This window comes from Heptranchias perlo, chromosome 11 (assembly GCF_035084215.1).
Source record: "Heptranchias perlo isolate sHepPer1 chromosome 11, sHepPer1.hap1, whole genome shotgun sequence".
NCBI lineage: Eukaryota > Metazoa > Chordata > Chondrichthyes > Hexanchiformes > Hexanchidae > Heptranchias > Heptranchias perlo.
Genome location: NC_090335.1, coordinates 60,555,252 through 60,579,532, shown reverse-complemented (window position 1 = coordinate 60,579,532; position 24,281 = coordinate 60,555,252). Strand labels below are relative to the sequence as shown.

Genomic DNA, 24,281 nt, shown 5'->3' with positions numbered 1-24,281 from the left:
AGCATGTGTGTGCAAAAGACAAGGCTGAAGCATTTGCAACCATCTTCAGCCAGAAGTGCAGAGTGGATGATCCATCTTGGCCTCCTCCCGATATCCACACCATCACAGAAGCCAGTGTTCAGCCCATTCGATTCACTCCACGTGATATCAAGAAACGGCTGAGTGCACTGGATACAGCAAAGGCTATGGGCCCCGACAACATCCCGGCTGTAGTGCTGAAGACTTGTGCTCCAGAACTAGCCGTGCCTCTAGCCAAAATGTTCCAGTACAGCTACAACCTGGCATCTACCCGACAATGTGGAAAATTGCCCAGGTATGTCCTGTCCACAAAAAGGAGGACAAATCGAATCCGGCCAATTACCATCCCATCAGCCTACTCTCAATCATCAGCAAAGTGATGGAAGGTGTCATCGACAGTGTTATAAAGCGGCACTTACTCACCAATAACCTGCTCACCGATGCTCAGTTTGGGTTCCGCCAGGACCACTCGGCTCCAGACCTCATTACAGCCTTGGTCCAAACATGGACAAAAGAGCTGAATTCCAGAGGTGAGGTGAGAGTAACTGCCCTTGTCATCAAGGCAGCATTTGACCGAGTGTGGCACCAAAGAGCCCTGGTAAAATTGAAGTCAATGGGAATCAGGGGGAAAACTCTCCAGTGGCTGGAGTCATACCTAGCACAAAGGAAGATGGTAGTGGTTGTTGGAGGCCAATCATCTCAGCCCCAGGGCATTGCTGCAGGAGTTCCTCAGGCCCAACCATCTTCAGCTGCTTCATCAATGACCTTCCCTCCATCATAAGGTCAGAAATGGGGATGTTCGCTGATGATTGCACAGTGTTCAATTCCACTCGCAACCCCTCAGATAATGAAGCAGTCCGAGCCCGCATGCAGCAAGACCTGGACAACATTCAGGCCAGGGCTGATAACTGGCAAGTAACATTCGCGCCAGACAAGTGCCAGGCAATGACCATCTCCAACAAGAGAGAGTCTAACCACCTCTCTTTGACATTCATCAGCATTACCATCGCTGAATCCCCCACCATCAACATTCTGGGGGTCACCATTGACCAGAAACTTAACTGGACCAGCCACATAAATACTGTAGCTACAAGAGCAGCTCAGAAGCTGGGGGTATTCTGCAGCGAGTGACGCGCCACCTGACTCCCCAAAGCCTTTCCACCATCTACAAGGCACCAGTCAGGAGTTTGATGGAATACTCTCCACTTGCCTGGATGAGAGCAGCTCCAACAACACTCAAGAAGCTCAACATCATCCAGGACAAAGCAGCCCGCTTGATTGGCACCCCATCCACCACCCTAAACATTCACTCCCTTCACAACCGACACACTGGCTGCAGTGTGTACCATCCACAGGATGCACTGCAGCAACTCGCCAAGGCTTCTTCGACAGCATCTCCCAAACCTGCGACCTCTACCACCTAGAAGGACAAGGGCAGCAGGCACATGGGAACAACACCACCTGCACGTTCCCCTCCAAGTCACACACCATCCCGACTTGGAAATATATTGCCATTTCTTCATCGTCGCTGGGTCAAAATCCTGGAATTCCCTACCTAATAGCACTATGGGAGAACCTTCAACTCACGGACTGCAGCGGTTCAAGAAGGCGGCTCACCACCACCTTCTCAAGGGCAATTAGGGATGGGAAATAAATGCTGGCCACACCAGCGATGCCCACATCCCATGAACGAATAAAAAAAAACTAATTAGTCACATTAGTAGTGTGATTAGCTGTTCCCTGATTGGCTGTTTTTGCTTATGGCAGTTGGGCTATTGCATAAATTAAGGCTATATAAATTTGATTTTACTAATGTGAGATTAGACTTGAGCAGAAAGACCAATTGATCAGCAGAGTGTGAATTTCAGTACCAATGGTGAATTCACCGATGAGATGTAGTTGGCTTAAAATATTTATGGGGTTAAGTTGCTAAGTTGTTGAGTTTCATTTTATTAAACTTTTAAGAGGAGACAGCTTAGTATAGAGGGCAGCTGAATCCTGTGATGTGTGGTGTCTGCATGATGTGGAAGTTTCTGGATGCTGCTTGTCTGGGATGACCACACATGCAGGAAGTTTCTCTAACTACTAGCGCTTGAACTCAAGGTTTTTGAATTTGAGAAGTAGCTGGGGACACTCAGTCACATACAGTTGGCATAAGAGTCCCTGGAATGCACATTCCAGAAAATGGTCACCCCACTGGCTCAGTGAGTTAGGAAGGAGGGACCTAAGTGATCATCTATTAGTGTAGCAAGGGGAAACATGAAGTACCACAGGGGTCTCCTGAGAATGTCAAATTGACTTACAGGTTTTTTAAAATTCATTCTCGGGATGTGGGTGTCGCTGGTAAGGCCGGCATTTATTGCCCAGCCCTAGTTGCCCTGAGAAGGTGGTGGTGAGCCTACTTCTTGAACCACTGCAGTCCATGTGGTGAAGGTGCTGCCACAATGTTTTTTTTCAGGATTTTGACTCAGTGACAATTAAGTAACAGCGATATATGTCCAAGTTAGGATGGTGTATGACTTGGGAAGGGAACTTGGAGGTGATGGTGCTCCCATGCACCTGCTGCCCTTGTCCTTCTAGGTGGTGGAGGTCGGGGGTTTGGGAGGTGCTGTAGCGCATCCTGTAGCTAGTACACTCAGAGGCCACAATGTGCAGATGGTGGAATAGATGTCAGTGGATAGGATGCCGATTAAGCGGACTGCTTTGTCCTGGATAATGTTGAGCTTGAGTGTTGTTGAAGCTGCACCCATCCAAGCAAGAATCATAGAATCATACAGCACAGAAAGAGGTCATTCGGCCCATCGTGCCTATGTTGGCTCTTTGAAAGAGCTATCCAATTAATTCCATTCCCCTGCCCTTTCCCCATAGCCCTGCAAATTTTCCCCTTCAAATATATATCCAATTCACTTTTGAAAGTTATTATTGAATCTGCTTCCACCACCCTTTCAGGCAGTGCATTCCAGATCATAAAAATTTTCTCCTCCTCTCACCTCTGGTTCTTTTGCCAATTACCTTAAATCTGGGTCCTCTGGTTAACAACCCTTCTGCCACTGGAAAGTTTCTCCTTATTTAGTCTATTAAAATCCTTCATGATTTTGAATACCTCTATTAAATCTCCCCTTAACTTTCTCTGCTCGAAGGAGAACAACCCCAGCTTCTCCAATCTCTCCATGTAACTGAAATCCCATATTCCTGGTATCAATCCAGTAAATCTCCTCTGCACTCTCTCTAAGGCCTTCCCTCCTTCCTAAAGTGTGGTGCCCAGATTTGAACACAATACTCCTGCTGAGGCCCAACCAGTGTTTTATAAAGGTTTAGCATACTTCTTTGCTTTTGTACTCTATACCTCTGTTTATAAAGCCAAGGATCCCATATGCCTTTTTAACAGCCTTCTCAACTTGTCCTGCCACTGTCAAAAATGTGTGTACATACACCCCCAGGTCTCTTTGTTCCTGCACCCCCTTTAAAATTGTACCATGTAGTTTATATTGCCTCTTCTTATTCTTCCTACCTAAATGGATCACTTCACACTTCTCTGCGTTAAATTGCATTTGCCATGTGTCTGCCCATTTCATCAGTCCATGTCCTCCTAAAGTCTGACCATCTTACGTTTAGGGATGTGCCTGTACTGCCCAGAATCTAACAATATGAGAACATAACCCAGGGGTATAACAATAATGTCCCCGTGTGATTTAAACTGCATATTTGTGTCTTTTGCATGTGCCTCCATGTGCCTTTCCAAACTTTCAAAGACAGATCGAGAAAACATTTGGTTAAATGAAGTCAGATATGAATTGTTAAGCTGATTTATTTCACATCAAGAGCAACAGTTATGATCAGATTCATTTAATTCAATCAGTACAACTGGCTTGATGTAATAATACAAAATAATGAATATGCTATGTTTCCCCACAATAGTGGGTCATCTTATTTGATTTAAACAAAGTAACTCTTAACAGCTTTCCTGATTGGTAAACTTCTGAGCCTTGAGAAAGCTTACCCTTGTGGTTTTCTGTTTGAAAATTTGACTGACTGGCTGTGTTTCTGCCTTTGTATTTCTATGTTCACAACCCTAAAGGCGGGCCTACATGAGATAAAGTCACATTGGTTTATATCGTTATAATTTATTGGCCAAGCACCCAGGACCAGGGAACTCCCAACACAATGAGGGTAATTTTCCCTGTCACGATTTTCATTTCCATTGATATCCTTTGGACTGGTTTATAATAGTGGGCGATCCACTCCACCCAATTACCACCCAAGAGTGAAGGTGAAAATTATCTCCAATGGATTTATCGATTACCAAGACAAGCTAACAAATTGCTTATTGTTTAGTCTTTGGGAAAACAAAGCTTAATTTATTAGCATAGTAACAACCTGTCATTTCAGTGCCTTTTTTTAAACTTGTGTAAATACACTTTGCTTTAAAGTGCAACACTTAAATGTAACTCTTTTTTTTCCAATCCTTTTTATGAGAAAATGGTCAAAATATTTCGAACATGACATCCATCTTACACATTCTTCCTCCTTCCTACATAAGAACATAAGAAATAGGAGCAGGAGTAGGCCATACGGCCTCTCGAGCTTGCTCCACCATTCAATAAGATCATGATGTGGAGATGCCGGTGATGGACTGGGGTTGACAAATGTAAGGAATCGTACAACACCAGGTTATAGTCCAACAGTTTTATTTGAAAATCACAAGCTTTCGGAGGCTTTCTCCTTCGTCGGGTGAAGTGCAATAGGATCATGGCTGATCTTCGACCTCAACTCCACCTTCCTGCCCGATCCCCATATCCCTTGATTTCCTTAGAGTCCAAAGATCTATCTCTCTCAGCCTTGAATATACTCAATGATTCAGCATTCACAGCCCTCTAGGGTAGAGAATTCCAAAGATTCACAACCCTCTAAGTGAAGAAATTCCTGCTCATCTCAGTCTTAAATGGCTGACCCCTCATCCTGGGACTATGCCCCCTAGTTCTAGACTCTCCAGCCAGGGGAAACAACCTCTCAGCCTCTACCCTGTCAAGCCCCTCAGAATCTTATATGTTTCAATGAGATCACCTCTCATTCTTCTAAACTCCAGAGAGTCCTACTCAATCTCTCCTCATAGGACAACCCTCTCATTCCAGGAATCAATCTAGTGAACCTTCATTGCACTGCCTCTAAGGCAAGTATATCCTTCCTTAGATAAGGAGGCCAAAACTGTGACAGTGCTCCAGGTGTGGTTTCACCAAAGCCCTGTACAATTGTAGCAAGACTTCCTTACTCTTGTACCCCAACCCCCTTGCAATACAGGCCAACATGCCATTAGCCTTCCTAATTGCTTGCTGTACCTGCATGCTAATTTTCTGTATTTCTTGTACCAGGACACCCAAATCTCTCTGAATGCCAACATTTAATAGCTTCTCACCATTTAAAAAATATTTTTTTTTATTCTTCCTACCAAAGTGAATTACCTCACATTTCCCCACATTATACTCCATCTGCCACCTTCTTGCCCACTCACTTAACCTGTCTATACCCCTTTGCAGACTCTGTGTCCTCCTCACAGCTTACTTTCCCACCTAGCTTTGTATCAGCAGCAAACTTGGATACATTATACTCGGACCCTTAATATAAATTGTAAATAGCTGAGACCCAAACACTGATCCTTGCGGCACCCCACTAGTTACAGCCTGCCAACCTGAAAATGATCCATTTATCCCGACTCTGTTTTCTGTTCGTTAACCAATCCTCGCTAATATAATACCCCCAACCCCATGAGCCCTTATCTTGTGTAACAACCTTTTATGTGACACCTTATCGAATGCCTTTTGAAAATCTGAATATACTTCATCCGTTGTCGCAGTGTCTGCATGGTCTCGCCAATGTACCATGCTCCGGGGCATCCTTTCCTGCAACGTATGAGGTCATAGAGTCATAGAGTTATACAGCACGGATAGAGGCCCTTCGGCCCATCGTGTCCGCGCCGGCCATCAAGCCCTGTCTACTCTAATCCCATATTCCAGCATTTGGTCCGTAGCCTTGTATGCTATGCCATTTCAAGTGCTCATCCAAATGCTTCTTGAATGTTGTGAGGGTTCCTGCCTCCACAACCCTTTCAGGCAGTGAGTTCCAGACTCCAACCACCCTCTGGGTGAAAAAGTTCTTTCTCAAATCCCCTCTAAACCTCCCACCTTTTACCTTGAATCTATGTCCCCTTGTTATAGAACCCTCAACGAAGGGAAAAAGCACCTTAGTATCCATCCTATCTGTGCCCCTCATAATTTTGTACACCTCAATCATGTCCCCCCTCAGCCTCCTCTGCTCCAAGGAAAACAAACCCAATCTTCCCAGTCTCTCTTCATAGCTGAAGCGCTCCAGCCCTGGTAACATCCTGGTGAATCTCCTCTGCACCCTCTCCAAAGCGATCACATCCTTCCTGTAGTGTGGCGACCAGAACTGCACACAGTACTCCAGCTGCGGCCTAACCAGTGTTTTATACAGCTCCATCATAACCTCCTTGCTCTTCTATTCTATGCCTCGGCTAATAAAGGCAAGTATCCCATATGCCTTCTTTACCACCTTATCTACCTGTTCCGCCGCCTTCAGGGATCTGTGAACTTGCACACCAAGATCCCTCTGACCCTCTGTCTTGCCTAGGGTCCTCCCATTCATTGTGTATTCCCTTGCCTTGTTAGTCCCTCCAAAGTGCATCACCTCGCACTTTTCCGGGTTAAATTCCATTTGCCACTGTTCTGCCCATCTGACCAACCCATCTATATCGTCCTGCAGACTGAGGCTATCCTCCTCACTATTTACCACCCTACCAATCTTTGTATCATCAGCGAACGTACTGATCATACCTTTTACATTCATATCCAAGTCATTAATGTAGACCACAAACAGCAAGGGACCCAGCACCGATCCCTGTGGTACCCCACTGGCCACAGGTTTCCAGTCACAAAAACAACCTTCGACCATCACCCTCTGCCTTCTGCCACTAAGCCAGTTTTGTATCCAAAGTGCCAAGGCACCCTGGATTCCATGGGCTCGTACCTTCTTGACCAGTCTCCTGTGGGGGACTTTATCGAAGGCCTTACTGAAATCCATGTATACCACATCCACTGCGTTACCCTCATCCACACGCCTAATCACCCCCTCAAAAAATTCAATCAAATTAGTCAGACATGATCTTCCCTTGACAAAGCCATGTTGACTATCCCTGATTAATCCTTGCTTCTCCAAGTGGAGACTAATTTTGTCCTTCAGAAATTTTCCAATAATTTTCCTACCACTGATGTTAGGCTCACTGGCCTGTAGTTCCCCGGTTTTTCCCTACTCCCCTTCTTGAATAATGGTATTACATTAGCGGTTCTCCAGACAACGTTGGCCGAGTCAACGGATGAACGGACACCGCGCAACAATCGCCAGACGGGAGGGTTCCCTCCCAGTCGAGGAACACTTCAGCAGTCAAGGACATTCAGCCACCGATCTTCGGATAAACGTATTCCAAGGCGGCCTTCGAGACACACGACAACGCAAAATCGTCGAGCAAAAATTGATAGCCAAGTTCCGCACCCACGAGGACGGCCTCAACCGGGATCTTGGGTTCATGTCACGCTACACGTAACCCCACCAGCGAATAAAAGTTATCTGTTTTTAATTCAACCGGTCATTTTCAGTCTTTCTCTTCCTTTCGGATGTTTCTCCCTCTCTCTCTCTGTTTTGTGTTCTGGCCGTTTGTATATTTGGTGGTCCTGTAGGTAACACCTCTCTGTCTGAACACTTTGATTGCCTTGACAACGGGCAGTTGGAATGATTATCTGTAATCACCAGGTATTGTTCTCTGAATATAAATACGAAAGGTTCAAGGATTTCCTGACATTCACCTGAAGGAGGAAGCCAAAGCTTGTGATTTTCAAATAAAATTGTTGGACTATAACTTGATGTTGTAAGATTGTTTACATTTGTCAACCCCAGTCCATCACCGGCATCTCCACATCATCAATTTTTTGGTCATCCTTTGCTGGTTTCTAAAACTTTCCCAATCCTCAGGCTTATTACTCTTCTTCGCAACATTATAAGCCTCCTCTTTTAATCTAATACTATCCTTAACTTCTTTAGTTAGCCATGGATGGTTCACTTTTCCCGTGGTGTTTTTATTTCTCGATGGCATGTATATTCATTGAGAATTTTGAAATATTTCTTTAAATGTTTGCCATTGCTTATCTATCGTCATACCTTTTAATCTAATTTCCCAATCTACCTTAGCCAACTCGCCCCTCATACCTATGTAATTGGCTTTATTTAAGTTTAATACTCTAGTTTCGAACCTGTGTACATCAATCTCAAACTCTGTGAAATTCTATCATATGATCACTCTTCTGCAGAGGATCCTTTACTAGATTACTAATTAACCCTATCTCATTACACAATACAAGATCTAAAATAGCCTGTTCCCTAGTTAGTTCCACGACTTATTGTTCTAGGAAACTGTCTCGAATGCATTCCATGAACTTGTCCTCCAGACTACATTTGCCAATTTGATTTGTCCAGTCTACATGAAGATTAAAATCCCCACGATTATTGCATTACCTTTGTTATAAGCTCTTATTTTTTCTTGATTAATATATAACATTCTCACTATGTTGTAATCAAGACTCATCCCACCCTCTCCTCTAACTCATTCTTTCCCAGGATCTCTCCTATTCCGTCTGTTCTACTGTTTTAAACATCGGTGGTCTCCTGCAGTAGAGAACTTGAACCTTCACCTAAGTTTCTCAATTTAAATAAATCCCAGTTCTTCCTTTGGTGCAATAGCAACTAAAAGAGGATAGATGTTGAGTACTAGGTGCACACAGTATTTCTCTTATGGTTAAACTTGACTTGAGAAATGCATAAGCCGTGGAGTCATCATTGCTTGTAATATATCCAGACAGTGCCAAGCAGCGAACGATAAACACCTAGACTTGAACTGTCAACTTTACTTTCTAAAGATTGAACTGATTATAGCTGTAAATACACTTCTCACAAAATGCTGTGTATTCTTCAATGTACTCAGCTTTTCCCTATTAACCACAGAACTTGTTTCAGTAGATGTTGCTCTAAATGTACTTCACTACCGACCAAATTCCCTTTATGTTGAGCTCAGGGAGTGACCCTTAAGACAGCACGTTTGCACCCGGAAATTGGGCAGATAGGCCCAAGTACCAGCAGCGCTGCTGAAAATCATAAAGAACATTTGCCATCATCCTTATATGCATATTTTATACTCTGCAATGGATGCCACTGAGTAATACAGTTAAGAAGTTCAAATAATAAATGTAATCCATTTGAATTCTTCTTTCATGGTTTATGCTGGCATCTGAACCTCTTGATTAGACTGCAGCTTTGTAATTCATTGGGAGGTATTTGATATCCTTAGTGGTGGATCTTTTTTGATTTTCTTTTATTTGCCCATTATGCTCCAAACTTACCATACAAATGTGTTCAAAAACGCTGTCTGGAAGATGATGTGTGATTTTTTTGCAGTTTGCATGTACTCATTTGGGAGTTGCCACAATCTTTAGTCTTAATTATAAACATCACCCATTAGATCAGAGATAGTTAGAAAAAAATACGATGGACAAAACTTTATTTTTTTAAACTTTTCACCTGACAATCATTTTTACTTTTCCTATTTGAAAACAAAATGTAAATTTCCAGTGATGTAATAAAAGTGCATCTTTTCATGAGTAAAGTGCATTGTGACCTGTCCAAATTGAGGTGGGCATCAAACAGCTCTTGATGTGTTCAGTGAAGTATTCTTGACTTTCAAATTTCTCTGTTTTGCAGCACTGGTACACATTTGGAATGTGCAGAAAATGTCTCTAAGATTGACAGGTATGCCTGAATCCATACATTTTGCAGGTAAATGTGGTCACTTTTAATGGAAATTTCTAGACCCAGGTTGACATTATTTAATTTCAAAATGCATTGAAAATTCTATTGTGACCCACTTACCATTTTTAATATATAGTTTAGTTTCCTGATTGGTTCAATTTTGCCTAAGCTGCTAATTTGTCTCTGCCTATAGAATTTAATGCCCTTGGCCAAGCAGTACAGACTTGAGCATATCTGGCACACAAATGTTTTAGCCATCCATCACACAATCTGGCTGTACCTCATCAATGCTTTCAAGCCTTACACTCCTTAGCTAAACCCACTCGCTGCTCCAGGATCAATCTGTCGCTCCACTGCCTATCCGCTCACCCATCACTCCTGTCATTGCTGACTTAAATTGGCTCCTGGTTCTCCAAAGCTTCAAATTTAAAATTCTCATCCTGAGTTTAAATCCCTTCATGGTCACGCTCCTGTCCATCTTTGTGACAGTCTTCTGCCCTTGAACACTCCCAGAACTCTGTTCCTCAGACTCTGGCATTTTATCCATCCTCCTCCCTTTGCCTAACCATTGGTGACCGTGGCTTCAGCTGCCTAGGCCCCATGCTCTGGAATTCTCTATACCTGGCCACCTCCCTCTTCTTTTTGACTCTCTCTTAAAACCCAACTCATTGACCAACTCTTGGTCACCCACTCCTTGTATCGACGACCTTTTTTTGATTACACCTATTTAAATGCAAGTTGTTGTTGGTGGTACTCTAACTTCAATGTATAGTTCAAATAGCCAAGCAATATTTTTCCCTCTGAACTTTATACCAAAATGGTCAAATGCTTCTGAGAAGCAGATTTTAATATTGTGCCCAATTTCACTATGAATAAAATAAAATGTAAATGTAGAAAGTATATAATTAAAGAGTAACTTGCATGCATCAAAATTATACAAAGTTTTATTTTTTTCACATTAACCTGATTATACATTTATACAACAGAAAGGAAACTGCAATTAAAACAATGTTATAAAGATAACTATGGACCAAGATGAAATGGCTCTGCCTCTGTTTAACTAAAGCTAAAACAGATACGAGATAGATATCATCATTTAACAGTAGCTTACGATACAATTTTACAACTACAAGCACCTAACGGATAATGTTGATTAACCATAGGTTTTTAAACATGATACGATTAATCAAAGTTAAATTCTGTAGCTGGCACAATACGCATATACAATATTTGACAAACGTGAGATAGGGTTTGGGGTTCAGCACCAAACAAAGTCATCATACCACCACACAGCAGTATAAAGAAAGGCCTGCCCTAAAGATTGCCTATTAATGAATTAATTCTCTGAGCTTTGGCATCTATTGTCTGCCGATATCTTCAAAATGTGATCTTTCCACCAGCATAATTTTTGGAATGTAATATTCCTGTTCGAATCATCCCTCATTCTGTAATGATTCTATCTTTTCTTCAACAACAGCCAGTCTTGCAATCATCAGATTCAGCACAGTTTGAGACTGTTGGAAGGAAAATTGTATCATAAGGCTCATCTGTGAACAGCAGCATAACATGCTAAATGTTCTAAATGCCATAGAAAATGAAAACCATAACAAAGTAGTCAGGTAACATTTTTTCCATGGATATTTTAATATCTTTTCTAGAAACTGGTTCTCGAAGGACAATTTAATAATTAAGCCTGATGAAAATCTAGGTACATACCTAAAAGTGCAAACCTTTGTTTTTTTGCATAGCACATGGCATCAGCTATGTTTTTCCAAATATATATACAGCAATTATCTTTGTAGGTGATGCATCAAAATAATTCATCTTTAGAACAAAAGCCTTGTCAGCTATAAAATTTAAATTGGTGAGTTGCAAAATATTATTAATGTCTTTGCAGTTAAAGTGTAACAAAATAAAAAAACAACTTCTGACTGCATCTTATAGGGTCTGAATTTCAAAACTGTTCTTCAATACACAATTTAAGTACAAAATATTCCACAAGAGTTCTTTTCTTCAAATGGTTCATTTTATAGTCCACCAAAATTTTAGTTTGCAAGACAACAAAGCAAAACTACTGCAGGACAACCTTAATCTGAAGATTCAACCACACAAAAAGTTACCTTTGCTAGTTCTTCAAGGACTTCAACTTGAGTTTCTAGGACTACTGGCTTTTTTCCCTCATCGACAAATTCTGCATTTGTGGTGGAGCCAAGGACATAACTACAGAAATAAGCCAAAGATTATCATTTACAACTTGAAAAACAAATCATAGGTAAATTAGGTAACTACCGATTATAATTACTACTTATATACTTAGATAATTGCACTCCTCTTGGTTGTCACTTTCCTGGAGTTTTCCAAACATTGATCAAGTTCATAAGGAATAAAACAGATTTAATCTTTCTGTTCTATGACTACTAATCTTTCCACGGCACTTAGTTCTAGCTTAATTGAATATCCATGAAGAACGTGGTGTCAGTCTTGGTTCAGTAGCACACTCTCGCTTGAATCAGGTCATGGGTTTAAGACCTACTCTAGAGACTTAAGCACATATTATATTTGGCCACTTCAGTGCAGTGGAGAGAATGCTGCACAGTTGTAGGTACCATCTTTCAGGTGAGACCTTAAACCAAGGCCCTGTCTGCCCCTTCAGGTGGGACTAAAAAAATCCAATGGCAATATTCATAGAAGAGCAGAGGAATTCTCCTGGTGTCTTGGCCAATATTTATCTCTCAACCAACACCACCAAAAAAAAATTATTCAGTCATTTATCTCACTGCTGTTTGAAGGGCCTTTCTGTGCACATTACAACAGTGACTACAATTCAAAAGTACTTATTTGGCTGGCTGGTGCTTTGGGACGTCAGATGTGAAAGATGCTATATAAATGCAAGTTATTTCTTTCTTCAAAGCTACATCAATTTTATCATCCAATTTCCAGTCCTCTTCTAAAGGCATTAACTTCTGCTGAGGCATGGTTCCACAACGCCAGTAACCCTCCAGTACCTCGGCCAAGGGTCACTAGATTCTTTGACCACAAAGAATTACAGTAGATCCTAATCCACTCTTTAACTGGACATTCACACATGCACTTTCCAACACAAGTCACTGCACAGCAATTGGAAGCAGGAACCCTGAATATTTTTTTCCACTCTTCCCTGGCCTAGGGGCACTGAGACCATTTGTATCACCCCCTACTGCTATCCCAGCTGAGTTCAACTAACTCAGTACAGACCAGGAATTTAACCTAGGATTTCTGGGTCATCATGGTTTAGTGCTACACTAAGTGGTGCCTCTTCTCTCCTCCCCCCAACGTCTTGTTATTATATTCTTGGTGACAAGTGTTAGAGCAAATTTGATGTTCTCAATGGTTAGGCTGGGGCACAGGATGATCGTTGACTTGCAAAGTCTATTCTTGATCTTGTATAACAATGCCCCTTTGTTGAGAATAACCCTGCATGGGAAGCATACTACTACAAATATTATTGGTCTAACACAACAATTTAAAAAAGGAGGTGGGGGGGGGTGGAGAAAAAAAGTAAAATATCAGCACTTAAGCTCTCTGGATTTAGAGAAGTGTGGTGTATCCCTACAAGGGGAGTATGCGCATTCCATTTTAGGCAAACAGAAACTCTACTTATATGGATTTCTCAGCAGCTTGGTTTTGAGATTCCCAAGCATGGTGACAGGCTTTCATGTGTGCCAGACACTCAGGCTGACCAAAAAAAAGTAGTTTGCATCAAATTTTTAATTAGCTACCATCTTATGAATTCAGCGTCCATCCAAGCTTGAGAATATTGAAGATTTAATGAAAACATCTATTTTTTACCTTTAAAAAATCTAACATATCTCAATAGCTCACACCTATAACATGGTTCTTCTAACTCATCAACACTGGCAAAATTCAGCAGTTAGTGGAACTGTATTCATAAGTGACTACTCATTCATTTGAAATTCTCTCTAAATTGACATCAAACTCTTAGATGTAGCATATATCTACAACAGTTGGTGAAATCAATTTTAATGCTCTTCCAATTAATCATATTTCTACATTAGATAGATTTCACATGCTTTGGGCAAATGGTACATTGGAGACTGATTTTTAAAAAAATATGCATACTTGCCTTTCAATATAGGCCACAGCCAAGCAATATATGTTCCGTTTGAAGTCAAGGTGGACTGGAGTGCAAAGGTACATTCTACCCAGTAACAGTGAGCAGCCACTACAGGATAACAACACATAAATACTGGAAGGAAGGAAAATAAAGTTACTACAGAAATATGAATATGGAAAAATGAAATACAGGAAAAGACCAGCTGGTCCATCAAGCCTGTTATATACTGTCATGGCATGACTTCTACACACTATCTGGCTCCCCCCACCACCCCCCACCAACTAATCGCCAGGGAGGGGCAAAAAGAGGAAAAAGCCTTAGACCAATACAGGAAAAAACTCTGTGAAAGTCCTCTCCAACCCCCAAAAGGTGATCAAATAAGTTCCAGGAGACTACAATGACTCAGAAACCATCTACCTTCTAGATGTTGGCCACACTCAGGAACTCATCCAGCTCCCTTTTGAATGCTTGTAGTGAATCCACACTGCATATGCTGGCAACCTGATCTAGAAGTCCAAAACTCTTTGTGAAAAATAGTACCTCCTAACGTTTAACCTAGTTCTATGCTTATGTAATTTTTACTTATGTCCCCTAGTTCTCCCTAACCTATCTAGCTTGAATAGCCTATTCACATGGACCGACTAACCCTTTCATTATTTTAAAGGCCTCAAATCAAATTCCCTTGAAGGCTATGTTTTTCTAGAGTTAAAAGCCCAGCTTTCTAAGCCTACTATGGTAACAGAGAGCCTTTAAACTAGTCATCAAACTAGTGGCCGTCCTCTGAACCTCTTCCAGGGTCTCTATCAACCACCAGGTGAGGGGATCAAAAGTTTTACAGTAATTAAATCCTTTTACAGATTTGGACTTTCCATTCTGTTGCCACAAAAAAGTGACTGGAATAGGTGTTACTGAAATTTGGTAGTATCCTGAAAAGAGCGGCATTGACTGAAGTTTGTTTTTAAAAATCTGAACCAAGAAGGAAACCACTCTACCATCTCACCCAAGTGCTGGACAAAGAGTCCTTAAACACTGCATGCCTACCTAATCCAACTGTATTCAAAGCCAAGTCCAAAAAGTGCAATGCAAGGATCTCTATGCCAGTGTTGGGGAAAAACAAACAGCATGAAGTCTGGACTTCATAGGAAGTAGAAAGATGAGAGCACGTGGAACTACTGTCAATACAACTTGTGTGTTTAGCACACAGTCTCGCCAGAATCAATGGAAGAATGACATACCCCTACGTGGAAAATGCTCAATGAAGAAAAAAAAGAGTCAACTGGCCAGTAAAATTGGTTGTTTCTATTAGGCAACTAGTGCCATTTTGTTCATAATTAAATCTAAGCCCATCAGCACCATTTTTTGGAACCTTTCAACTTATTGGTGTCGTAAGGAAACATCACATAGGTTCCAGCTAATAAGTCATTTACAAACATCCATCCAACTTTCCCAATGGAATATATTATCTATTGTAGAAGGAATATAAATGGAATCAAATCTTTCTTCATTTAGCCTTCAATGACGAGCTCAAAAAGCTGCACTCATCAATGTTACAAACTTACCATCCAGACTCATCTCCTGTGTCTATCTTCTGTTCTTTGTCTACAAGGATGTTTTTAGTGACACCTATAAAAGGGCAGTAACTATTAGTTTATAAGTTCAGAATTCAGGCTCAATATTCACAAAGCAAAACAAAGAGCACAGAAGGCCATGTTTGTTCAACCAATTAAATACGAGAGAGTTCAGAATAAACAGATCTATCTTTAAAGTCTGTAAAATCTCACCTTTTTAACTCTGTAGTGCATCACTTCAATAACTTAGAATCATAGTTGTAAACAATTTTACAACACCAAGTTATAGTCCAGCAATTTTATTTTAAATTCACAAGCTTTCGGAGGCTTCCTCCTTCCTCAGGTGAACGATGTGGAAGGAGGAAGGAGGAAGGAGGAAGCCTCCGAAAGCTTGTGAATTTAAAATAAAATTGCTGGACTATAACTTGGTGTTGTAAAATTGTTTACAATTGTCAACCCCAGTCCATCACCGGCATCTCCACATCTTAGAATCATAGAAAATTTACAGCAGAGGAGGCGGCCATTCGGCCCATCATGTCCGCGCCAGCCGAGAAACAAGCCACCCAACCTAATCCCACTTTCCCGCATTTGGTCCGTAGCCATGCAGGTCACGGCTCTTTGGGTCCACATCCAGGTTTTTTTTTAAAAAGTGAGTTGAGGGTTTCTGCCTCTACCACTCTCTCAGGCAGTGAGTTCTAGACCCCCACCACCCTCTGGGTGAAAAAAAATTTCCTTATTTCCACTCTAATCCTTCTATCAATCACTTTAAATCAATGCCCCCTGGTTATTGACCCCTCCGCTAAGGGAAAGAGAGTGGATAGGAAGGACTTATCTAGGCTCCTCATAGTTTTGTACACCTCAATCAAATCACCCCTCAGCCTCCTCTGTTCCAAGGCAAACAACCCCAGCCTATCCAATCTGTCATCAAAGCTAAAATTCTCCAGTCCTGGTAACATCCTCCTAAATCTCCTCTGCACCCTCTCTAGTGCAATTACATCCTTCCTGTAATGTGGTGATCAGAACTGTGCACAGTACTCAAGCTGTGATCTAACTAGTGTTTTATACAGTTCCAGCATATCATCCCTGCTTTTATATACTGCGCCCAGCTAATAAAGGAAAGCATTCCATATGCCGTCTTAACCACCTTATCTACCTGTCCTGCTGCCTTCAGGGATCTGTGGATATGCACTCCAAGTCCCTCACTTCCTCTACACCTCAGTATCCTCTCATTTATTGTGTATTCCCTTGCCTTGTTTGCTCTCCCCAAATGCATTACCTCACACTTCTCCGGAATGAATTCTATTTGCCACTTTTCTGCCCACCTGACCAGTCCATTGATATCTTCCTGCAGTCTACAGCTTTCCTCCTCACTATCAACCACACGGCTTATCTCTGTGTCATCTGCAAATTTCTTAATCATGCCCCGTACATTTAAGTCCAAATCGTTAACGTATACCACAAAAAGCAAAGGACCTGGTACCGAGCCTGCGGCATCCCACTGGAAACAGCCTTCCAGTCACAAAAACACCCGTTGACCATTACCCTTTGCTTCCTGCCACTGAGCCAATTTTGGATCCAATTTGCCACATTCCCTTGGATCCCATGGGCCTTAACTTTTTTGACAATCTGCCATGTGGGACCTTGTCAAAAACCTTGCTAAAATCCATGTAGACTACGTCAATTGTGCTACCCTCATCGATCCTCCTTGTCACCTCCTCAGAAAATTCAATAAAGTTAGTCAGACACGACCTCCCCTTAACAGATCCGTGTTGACGGTCCTTGATTAGTCTGTGCCCTTCTAAGTGACAGTTTATCCTGTCCCTCAGAATTGATTCATTTCTGCCTTCAGTTTTAAAGTGGCGATAGAATAGGAGGCACGAAACTCCCAATGATGGAATTTAAATTCACTTGAAACTGTTATGTTGATATTTTTTCACATGTTTTAATACAAAGTGCTTGCAGTGTCTATAAGTAATGGCATAACACCTGGGAGTTATAATATTGCTAGCAACATAAATGCACGTTGTTGTACTCTGCGTTCTGGGCAAGTATATTCTTGCAAATTATGTTTTATTTAACATTTTGATTTTTAAATCTATAATTTCAATAGAAGAAAAGCTGGCATGAATCCTGACCCTGAGTGTATTTAGAGTTTTTTAAATATAGGAAGTATATTGCTGACATATTAAGATGCCAGTTAAAACCATTGATGCATTAGTAATGGTGCTGGACGGTTAATCTTGACACCAGGGCTTATCTTTTGGCCTGCGTGTGAAATTAAGTGGGGAAGGAAAGCTCAGGGGGTGGGGTACCTTTGTTCAAAGTGCTCTATTTTATATGATTTTGTTTTTGAAATGTCACTATTTTGAGCTATTGGAGACTTGTCAAGTCAGGTCGCCAGGAAGAGATAGTCTTGCACCAGCCGAAGGGCATCTGTTGTGAGACTGTCTGTTCCAGCTGATTTCTAACAGTGTGCTGATGTGCATTTGCCATTTTATGCTGCATTTGTAGTGTTAAGTTCATGCCCAAAAGTCCACTGCAACATCACCAAAATTTTAATATGAAGTTGTTCGCGTAAAATTTGGGCTGTTGGGTTAAAGGCAAAGATGAAGTGACTATTGTGTGCATGGCGGCGGTCATTGTCCTAAAACCACACCGAAATGCGCTTTGTGCAGACAAGACCAACCTTAATTAAAAGCTTAAACATAACACTTGACTACTAACAAAATGGACACTACTAAATAAAATGGATTGTGACTGTGGGAAAGACAGTTAAAAGTGCTGAGTTTGTATATTCCAAAACTGACTTACAGTCTGGGAATACAAAAGACATTTCACAACGAGCTGATAAAAACTACAGAACCAGACTGAATAGACAAAGACCATACTGTCTTAAGGTGATAACAGTTGTTTTAATATGATTGGAGGTCCGCGGTTGCTGTGCGGGCTTAATTGGTTAATGTATACACTAATAAAGACTAATGATGTAATAGCTACTGAAAATCTGTATTTCAAAAGGTATAAAAAAGCATGACAACCATTTTGAAGTTGAGAAGGTATTTGCGAATGCTGCGGAGCGTCCAGTTCTTCTCCCAAAGTACTTTGTCCAATAAACTGCATGTTGAATCTTTAAGTCTGACTCCGAGTGGTGATTTTCCCACAACAAAGTCAATGCAAGAATCGGATCTCTTGCAGAAACTGTAGATTTAAGAGGTGAATTGTTGTGCCATAGGGAGATGTAAAAATTAGTGCTCAAGATAGCATTGATATGATATACAAAGACAAGTATCCTCAATTTCAGTGTCCTTCATTGCTCAGATCAGGGGGATCCTCTCACTTTGTGCATCTCCCTACACAAGTATCTCCAGTTCCTCCCTAGAGTAAATCCTCAATGAGTGTTTGTGTCTCACTTTCTCAGAGCACACTAATAGTAAATTTTCATCACTGTGTGCATTTGTATTATACACTCCTCACTGTGTATCTCTCTCAGATTAATTTACCAGTAAATTTTCATCACCCTATGTAAGTATCACTTTGTATATCTCTGACTTTTACCTGTTCTTCCTTCACAGTGTCAGACTTTCCAAACCAAGGAAAATTCTACACTCAGCCAAAGAAGTAGCCAAATTAGCGGAGGTTGTTTTTTTTTTATGTTTCTCACAAATCTTAATCTTATGCAGTTTATTGATGAATACATGAAGTGTGTGCACATTAAAAATGCAGGTGATTGTTCAGCAATGTGGACAAGGTGTAAGGTCAGCAGTACACCACTGTGTATGTCTCTTTCTCTCCCATTCCATCCTCATAGATGATACCACCAGTAAATCCTTATCATTTGGCAAATACATGTCTCCTGTTTCTCCCTCACAGAACACTCCTTTATTAGTGTACACAACCCCAGGTCTCCCCTGTTCCTCCCCAACAACATGATAACCAATAATCATTGTGTTCAAATTACCACTATGCAAGTCTTCCTGTCTCTTTGTGCCCCTGCTCAGTTTCTGACCCGTAATGCACACTATCAGTAAATCCTTCAATGTATGTATGTATATTGGTTGTCTTTCTCATGTTCCGCCAGAATGATGGAATCTGACAGCATAGGAGGCCATTCAATTCATCATGCCAACGCTAGTTCTCTGAAAGAGCTATCCATTTAGTTCCATTCCTCTGCCTTTTCCTCATACTCTTAATTTTTTCTTTTTAAAAGCTATTATGGATTCTGCATCCATCACTGTTTCTGGTAAAGCATTCCATATTTTAACAACACTGCTTAAAAAAATCTCCAAACCATTCCTTTCATGCTGATGAACTAAATTACCAACGCACCAACCAGTGGAAATAGTTTTTTCCGATTTATTTTAATCAAAACCTCTAAATTTTGAACAGCTTTATTAGATTTTCTCTTAACTACCTTTGCTCTAATGAAAAGAGCATCATTTCTCACTTCAACCAAAGCTCTCAACCCTGGTATCATCATAGTGAATCTCTTCTGCACTCTGTGGTGTTGACATCCTTCCTAAAGTAAGGTGCTCAAAATCGATATTATGGGCCGGATTTTGTTGTAAAAATAATGGCGTGTCTAACGGCGCTCATTGTTATTTCACTGCAAATGGTGGAGGAACGTCTGGCAACCGCACATGCAGTTAAACACAGAAATCTACCAGATGCCCTGCTCCTCCAGAAACTTCGCGGAAAGGAGATCTCGCTGGCTGACTCACTGTTGAAATAACTGCAATAGCGCAAAGTTCCTCTCCTGGCCTGTTGGAAATAAAGTTACCTTGCCGGAAAAAGGTACGTCAAGTTTTTTTTTAAAAAGTGTAACCAGAATTTTAACAGCGTGGTAAGTCTTAATGACTGCCAAACAACCTCTCCGGCACTGAAAATTTACTTTTACAAGTGTGGTGTCTCATTCCTTTAAATGTTCAACAACAATTAAATTTTAAAAGAGTTAGGTTTTTTTTTTACTTTTTATTTGTCTCTTTTAATTCAATATTCCTTACCCTCTCTATTTCGCTTGCTGTAATTGATTTTACACTGAATTTACTATTCTAACTTACACTTCCTAGATCTGTGTCTGTGCTGCTTATTAACATGCTTCAATCTGACTGGGGCAAGCTGCTGTGTATCCCCTTAACCATTCACAATGGTCCCAGGGGAGGGCATCAGGCTGGACTGAGGACATGATAAGAGGAACTTGCAGTGCAGAAGCCCATGAAAAGTCTATAGGCAAATCCAAGTCTAACAAGTGGCAGGCACTGTTCATTCGCAGCTCAGAGCAAAATCCAGCCCATCATTATAATTGAAGCCTAACCAATGATTTATATAGGTCTAACATTACCTTTTGCCTTTGGATTCTATACTTCTATTTACATAAGATCCTATTTGCTATTAAAAAAAATCAGCTATATCAACTTGTCCTCCCACTTTTAAAGACTTGTGTATCTGAACAAAAATCTTTTTAAGGTTTCACTCTCAGATTGAACCAGTAAATCCACATCAGTGTGTGTGTGTGTACACAGTACACTACAAATCATTTTAGATTATAATACAGTCCATACTACCATACTCACCTGTTCCTCTCACCACCAGTAAACCTTCATTTAGTGTACAGTACAAACCCCATCATTGTGCATATGGCTCTCTGCTGATTATTCCTCTAGCTTTCCTCCCTATTCCTTGTGTATGGTGCACACAACCATAATCTGTGTATATGATTCATTTTGTAGATGTCTGTCTCCCCTTCCACTATTCCATATTTATAGTGTATTGTACAACTTTATGACTGCGTACAATTTACACTGTACATCGGTTTCTTTCCCCTCCACAACATCTTATTTATACATTACACATAACCTCATTCCTGTGTATGTGACTTTCACAGTATATGCCTGTCTTCTCCCCCTTATACCACACACAACCTCACTTTGTCTGTGACTCTCTCTGTAGATGCCTCTGTGTGTGTGTGTTTGTGTGTGTCTCTCTCCACTATTTATACAGTGTACACAAACATGCCATTAAATGAGTGACTGACAATCAGTATGTCTCTCATTCCCCTTATTCTTTACAGCATATAGTATATGGAACAGCATTGTGTATCTGACTCACTCTGTATATCTATTTGAACATCTCTCTCTACTTATTTATTGTATACAGTACACCACCTCACTGTGTATGTGTCTCTCTTCCTTAGTGTACAGTACACACCTCTCCTCACACCAGGTGGTCTCTCCACCTCCCCATTCTTTATTATTTAGTGACAGTAAACAGCCCATGTATACCTGTATCACTCACCCCTATTCCTTATTCAGTGAACAGTACATACCTGTGTATATGTATCACTCTCCCCTAATCCTTACTATTCAGTGTACAGTATTTACATATTTCTCTCCCTCTATTCCAAAGGAATAGTGGAGGGGAAGGAGACAGGCATATACCATGAAAGTCACATATACAGTAATGAGGTTGTTTTATCTCTCTCCTATTCCTGGTTACGGTACACACTCCCCTCACTCTCTGCCTCTTTATCACTTTACCGCTTGTGAGTACCGCTCTGTTACTAACTTCTCAGGTAGATCATGTTCTCTTTCGGGTTGGCTCCAACCCAAGCCAGCGAGTCTCCTAACGGTAGCCGACACTGAGAGCACAAGAAAACCACCGGCAGATCCGAGTCGCCGCTGATGAAAGTGCGCGAGTCCTTGCTCTCCTCTTCATCGTCCGTTAACAAATCCACCGTCACTCCCGCCATCTTTCAAACCGCCAACAGCGCGAGCTCTGAGCACGCGCATAAAACCAACGGCCCCGCCCCCGGCGGTGCGCGTGCGCACGCAGCAATTCACTTGCGATGTGCGCGTGCGCATTCGAGCGCAGGGCTTTTTTTGCGAATGCTTGTAATGTCGTTTGTGTGCAGGAATGGGTGCCCACTGAAACATCTGAAAACAACTTTTCTCCCTGTAATGTCTGCTGCCTGGATGAGTCCGTGTCTCGTGTATATATATATGATGTGGAGATGCCGGTGATGGACTGGGGTGGACAAATGTAAGGAATCTTACAACACCAGGTTATAGTCCAACAGTTTTATTTGAAAATCACAAGCTTTCGGAGATTATCTCCTTCGTCAGGTGAATGAGTGAAAGGTTCTCAAATAGCATATCTTATATTAGGCTGGGACACGATCACACCAATCAAAGGTGTCATTGGTGTTCAGACAGGTTAGCCACGGAAAACAGTACATCCCAGTATACTGAATACACAATGGGTCAGATTACAAAGCCAGAGAGAGAAAGAGACCCGAAAGGCAGAGAATCATAGAATAGAATCATAGAAGTTTACAACATGGAAACAGGCCCTTCGGCCCAACATGTCCATATCGCCCAGTTTATACCACTAAGCTAGTCCCAATTGCCTGCACTTGGCCCATATCCCTCGATACCCATCTTACCCATGTAACTGTCCAAATGCTTTTTAAAAGACAAAATTGTACCCGCCTCTACTACTGCCTCTGGCAGCTCGTTCCAGACACTCACCACCCTTTGAGTGAAAAAATTGCCCCTCTGGACCCTTTTGTATCTCTCCCCTCTCACCTTAAATCTATGTCCCCTCGTTATAGACTCCCCTACCTTTGGGAAAAGATTTTGACTATCTACCTTATCTATGCCCCTCATTATTTTATAGACTTGTATAAGATCACCCCTCAACCTCCTACTCTCCAGGGAAAAAAGTCCCAGTCTATCTAACCTCTCCCTATAAGTCAAACCATCAGGTCCCGGCAGCATCCTTGTAAATCTTTTCTGCACTCTTTCTAGTTTAATAATATCCTTTCTATAATAGGGTGACCAGAACTGTACACAGTATTCCAAGTGTGGCCTAACTAATGTCTTGTACAACTTCAACAAGACATCCCAACTCCTGTATTCAATGTTCTGACCAATGAAACCAAGCAAGCTGAATGCCTTCTTCACCACCCTATCCACCTGTGACTCCACTTTCAAGGAGCTATGAATCTGTACTCCTAGATCTCTTTGTTCTATAACTCTCCCCAACGCCTTACCATTAACGGAGTAGGTCCTGGCCCGATTCGATCTCCCAAAATGCATCACCTCATTTATCTAAATTAAACTCCATCTGCCATTCATCGGCCCACTGGCCCAATTTATCAAGATCCCATTGCAATCCTAGATAACCTTCTTCACTGTCCACGATGCCACCAATCTTGGTGTCATCTGCAAACTTACTAACCATGCCTCCTAAATTCTCATCCAAATCATTAATATAAATAACAAATAACAGCGGACCCAGCACCGATCCCTGAGGCACACCGCTGGTCACAGGCAGAGAGAGAGAGAGAGAAAATGTCCAGTTGTATTAAAAACAGATAACTTTTTTTTCCTGCTGGTGGGGTTACGTGTAGCGCGACATGAACCCAAGATCCCGGTTGAGGCCGTCCTCATGGGTGCGGAACTTGGCTATCAATTTCTGCTCGACGATTTTGCGTTGTCGTGTGTCTCGAAGGCCACCTTGGAGAACACTTACCCGAAGATCAGTGGCTGACGAAGGAGATAATCTACGAAAGCTTGTGATTTTCAAATAAAACTGTTGGACTATAACCTGGTGTTGTAAGATGCCTTATATCATGTATATATAGGTTGTGTGAGGTTGCAGCCCCTGTTGTATTATCTGAGGAGGCTGCTCCTCAAGTTCTGGCTGCGCTTCAGTAC

The 24,281-nt window shown here is 41.5% G+C and overlaps 1 protein-coding gene across 1 annotated transcript; it reads right to left on the bottom strand.

The window, feature by feature from the left end:
• Positions 1–10,811: 10,811 nt before the first annotated feature.
• mis18a (MIS18 kinetochore protein A) lies at positions 10,812–22,338 on the bottom strand. The gene is made up of 5 exons (XM_067992368.1): positions 22,129–22,338; positions 15,559–15,622; positions 14,009–14,131; positions 12,006–12,105; positions 10,812–11,399 (listed from the first exon to the last, which is right to left on the bottom strand). Exons 1-5 carry the CDS (start codon positions 22,310–22,312, stop codon positions 11,319–11,321), a joined length of 552 nt encoding a protein of 183 aa, XP_067848469.1. The 5' UTR covers positions 22,313–22,338; the 3' UTR covers positions 10,812–11,318.
• Between the last annotated feature and the right edge of the window lie 1,943 nt (positions 22,339–24,281).

Bases quoted from the DNA above. Each gene is read 5' to 3' on its own strand.
- mis18a (XM_067992368.1), bottom strand. From the start codon at position 22,312: ATGGCGGGAGTGACGGTGGATTTGTTAACGGACGATGAAGAGGAGAGC. The intron at 15,623-22,128 runs GTTAGTAACAGA...GCCCTTTTATAG, and splicing joins GAACATGATCTACCTGAGAA to GTGTCACTAAAAACATCCTT. The intron at 12,106-14,008 runs GCAAGTATGCAT...TTATTTCTGTAG, and splicing joins GCTGTGGCCTATATTGAAAG to TTATGTCCTTGGCTCCACCA.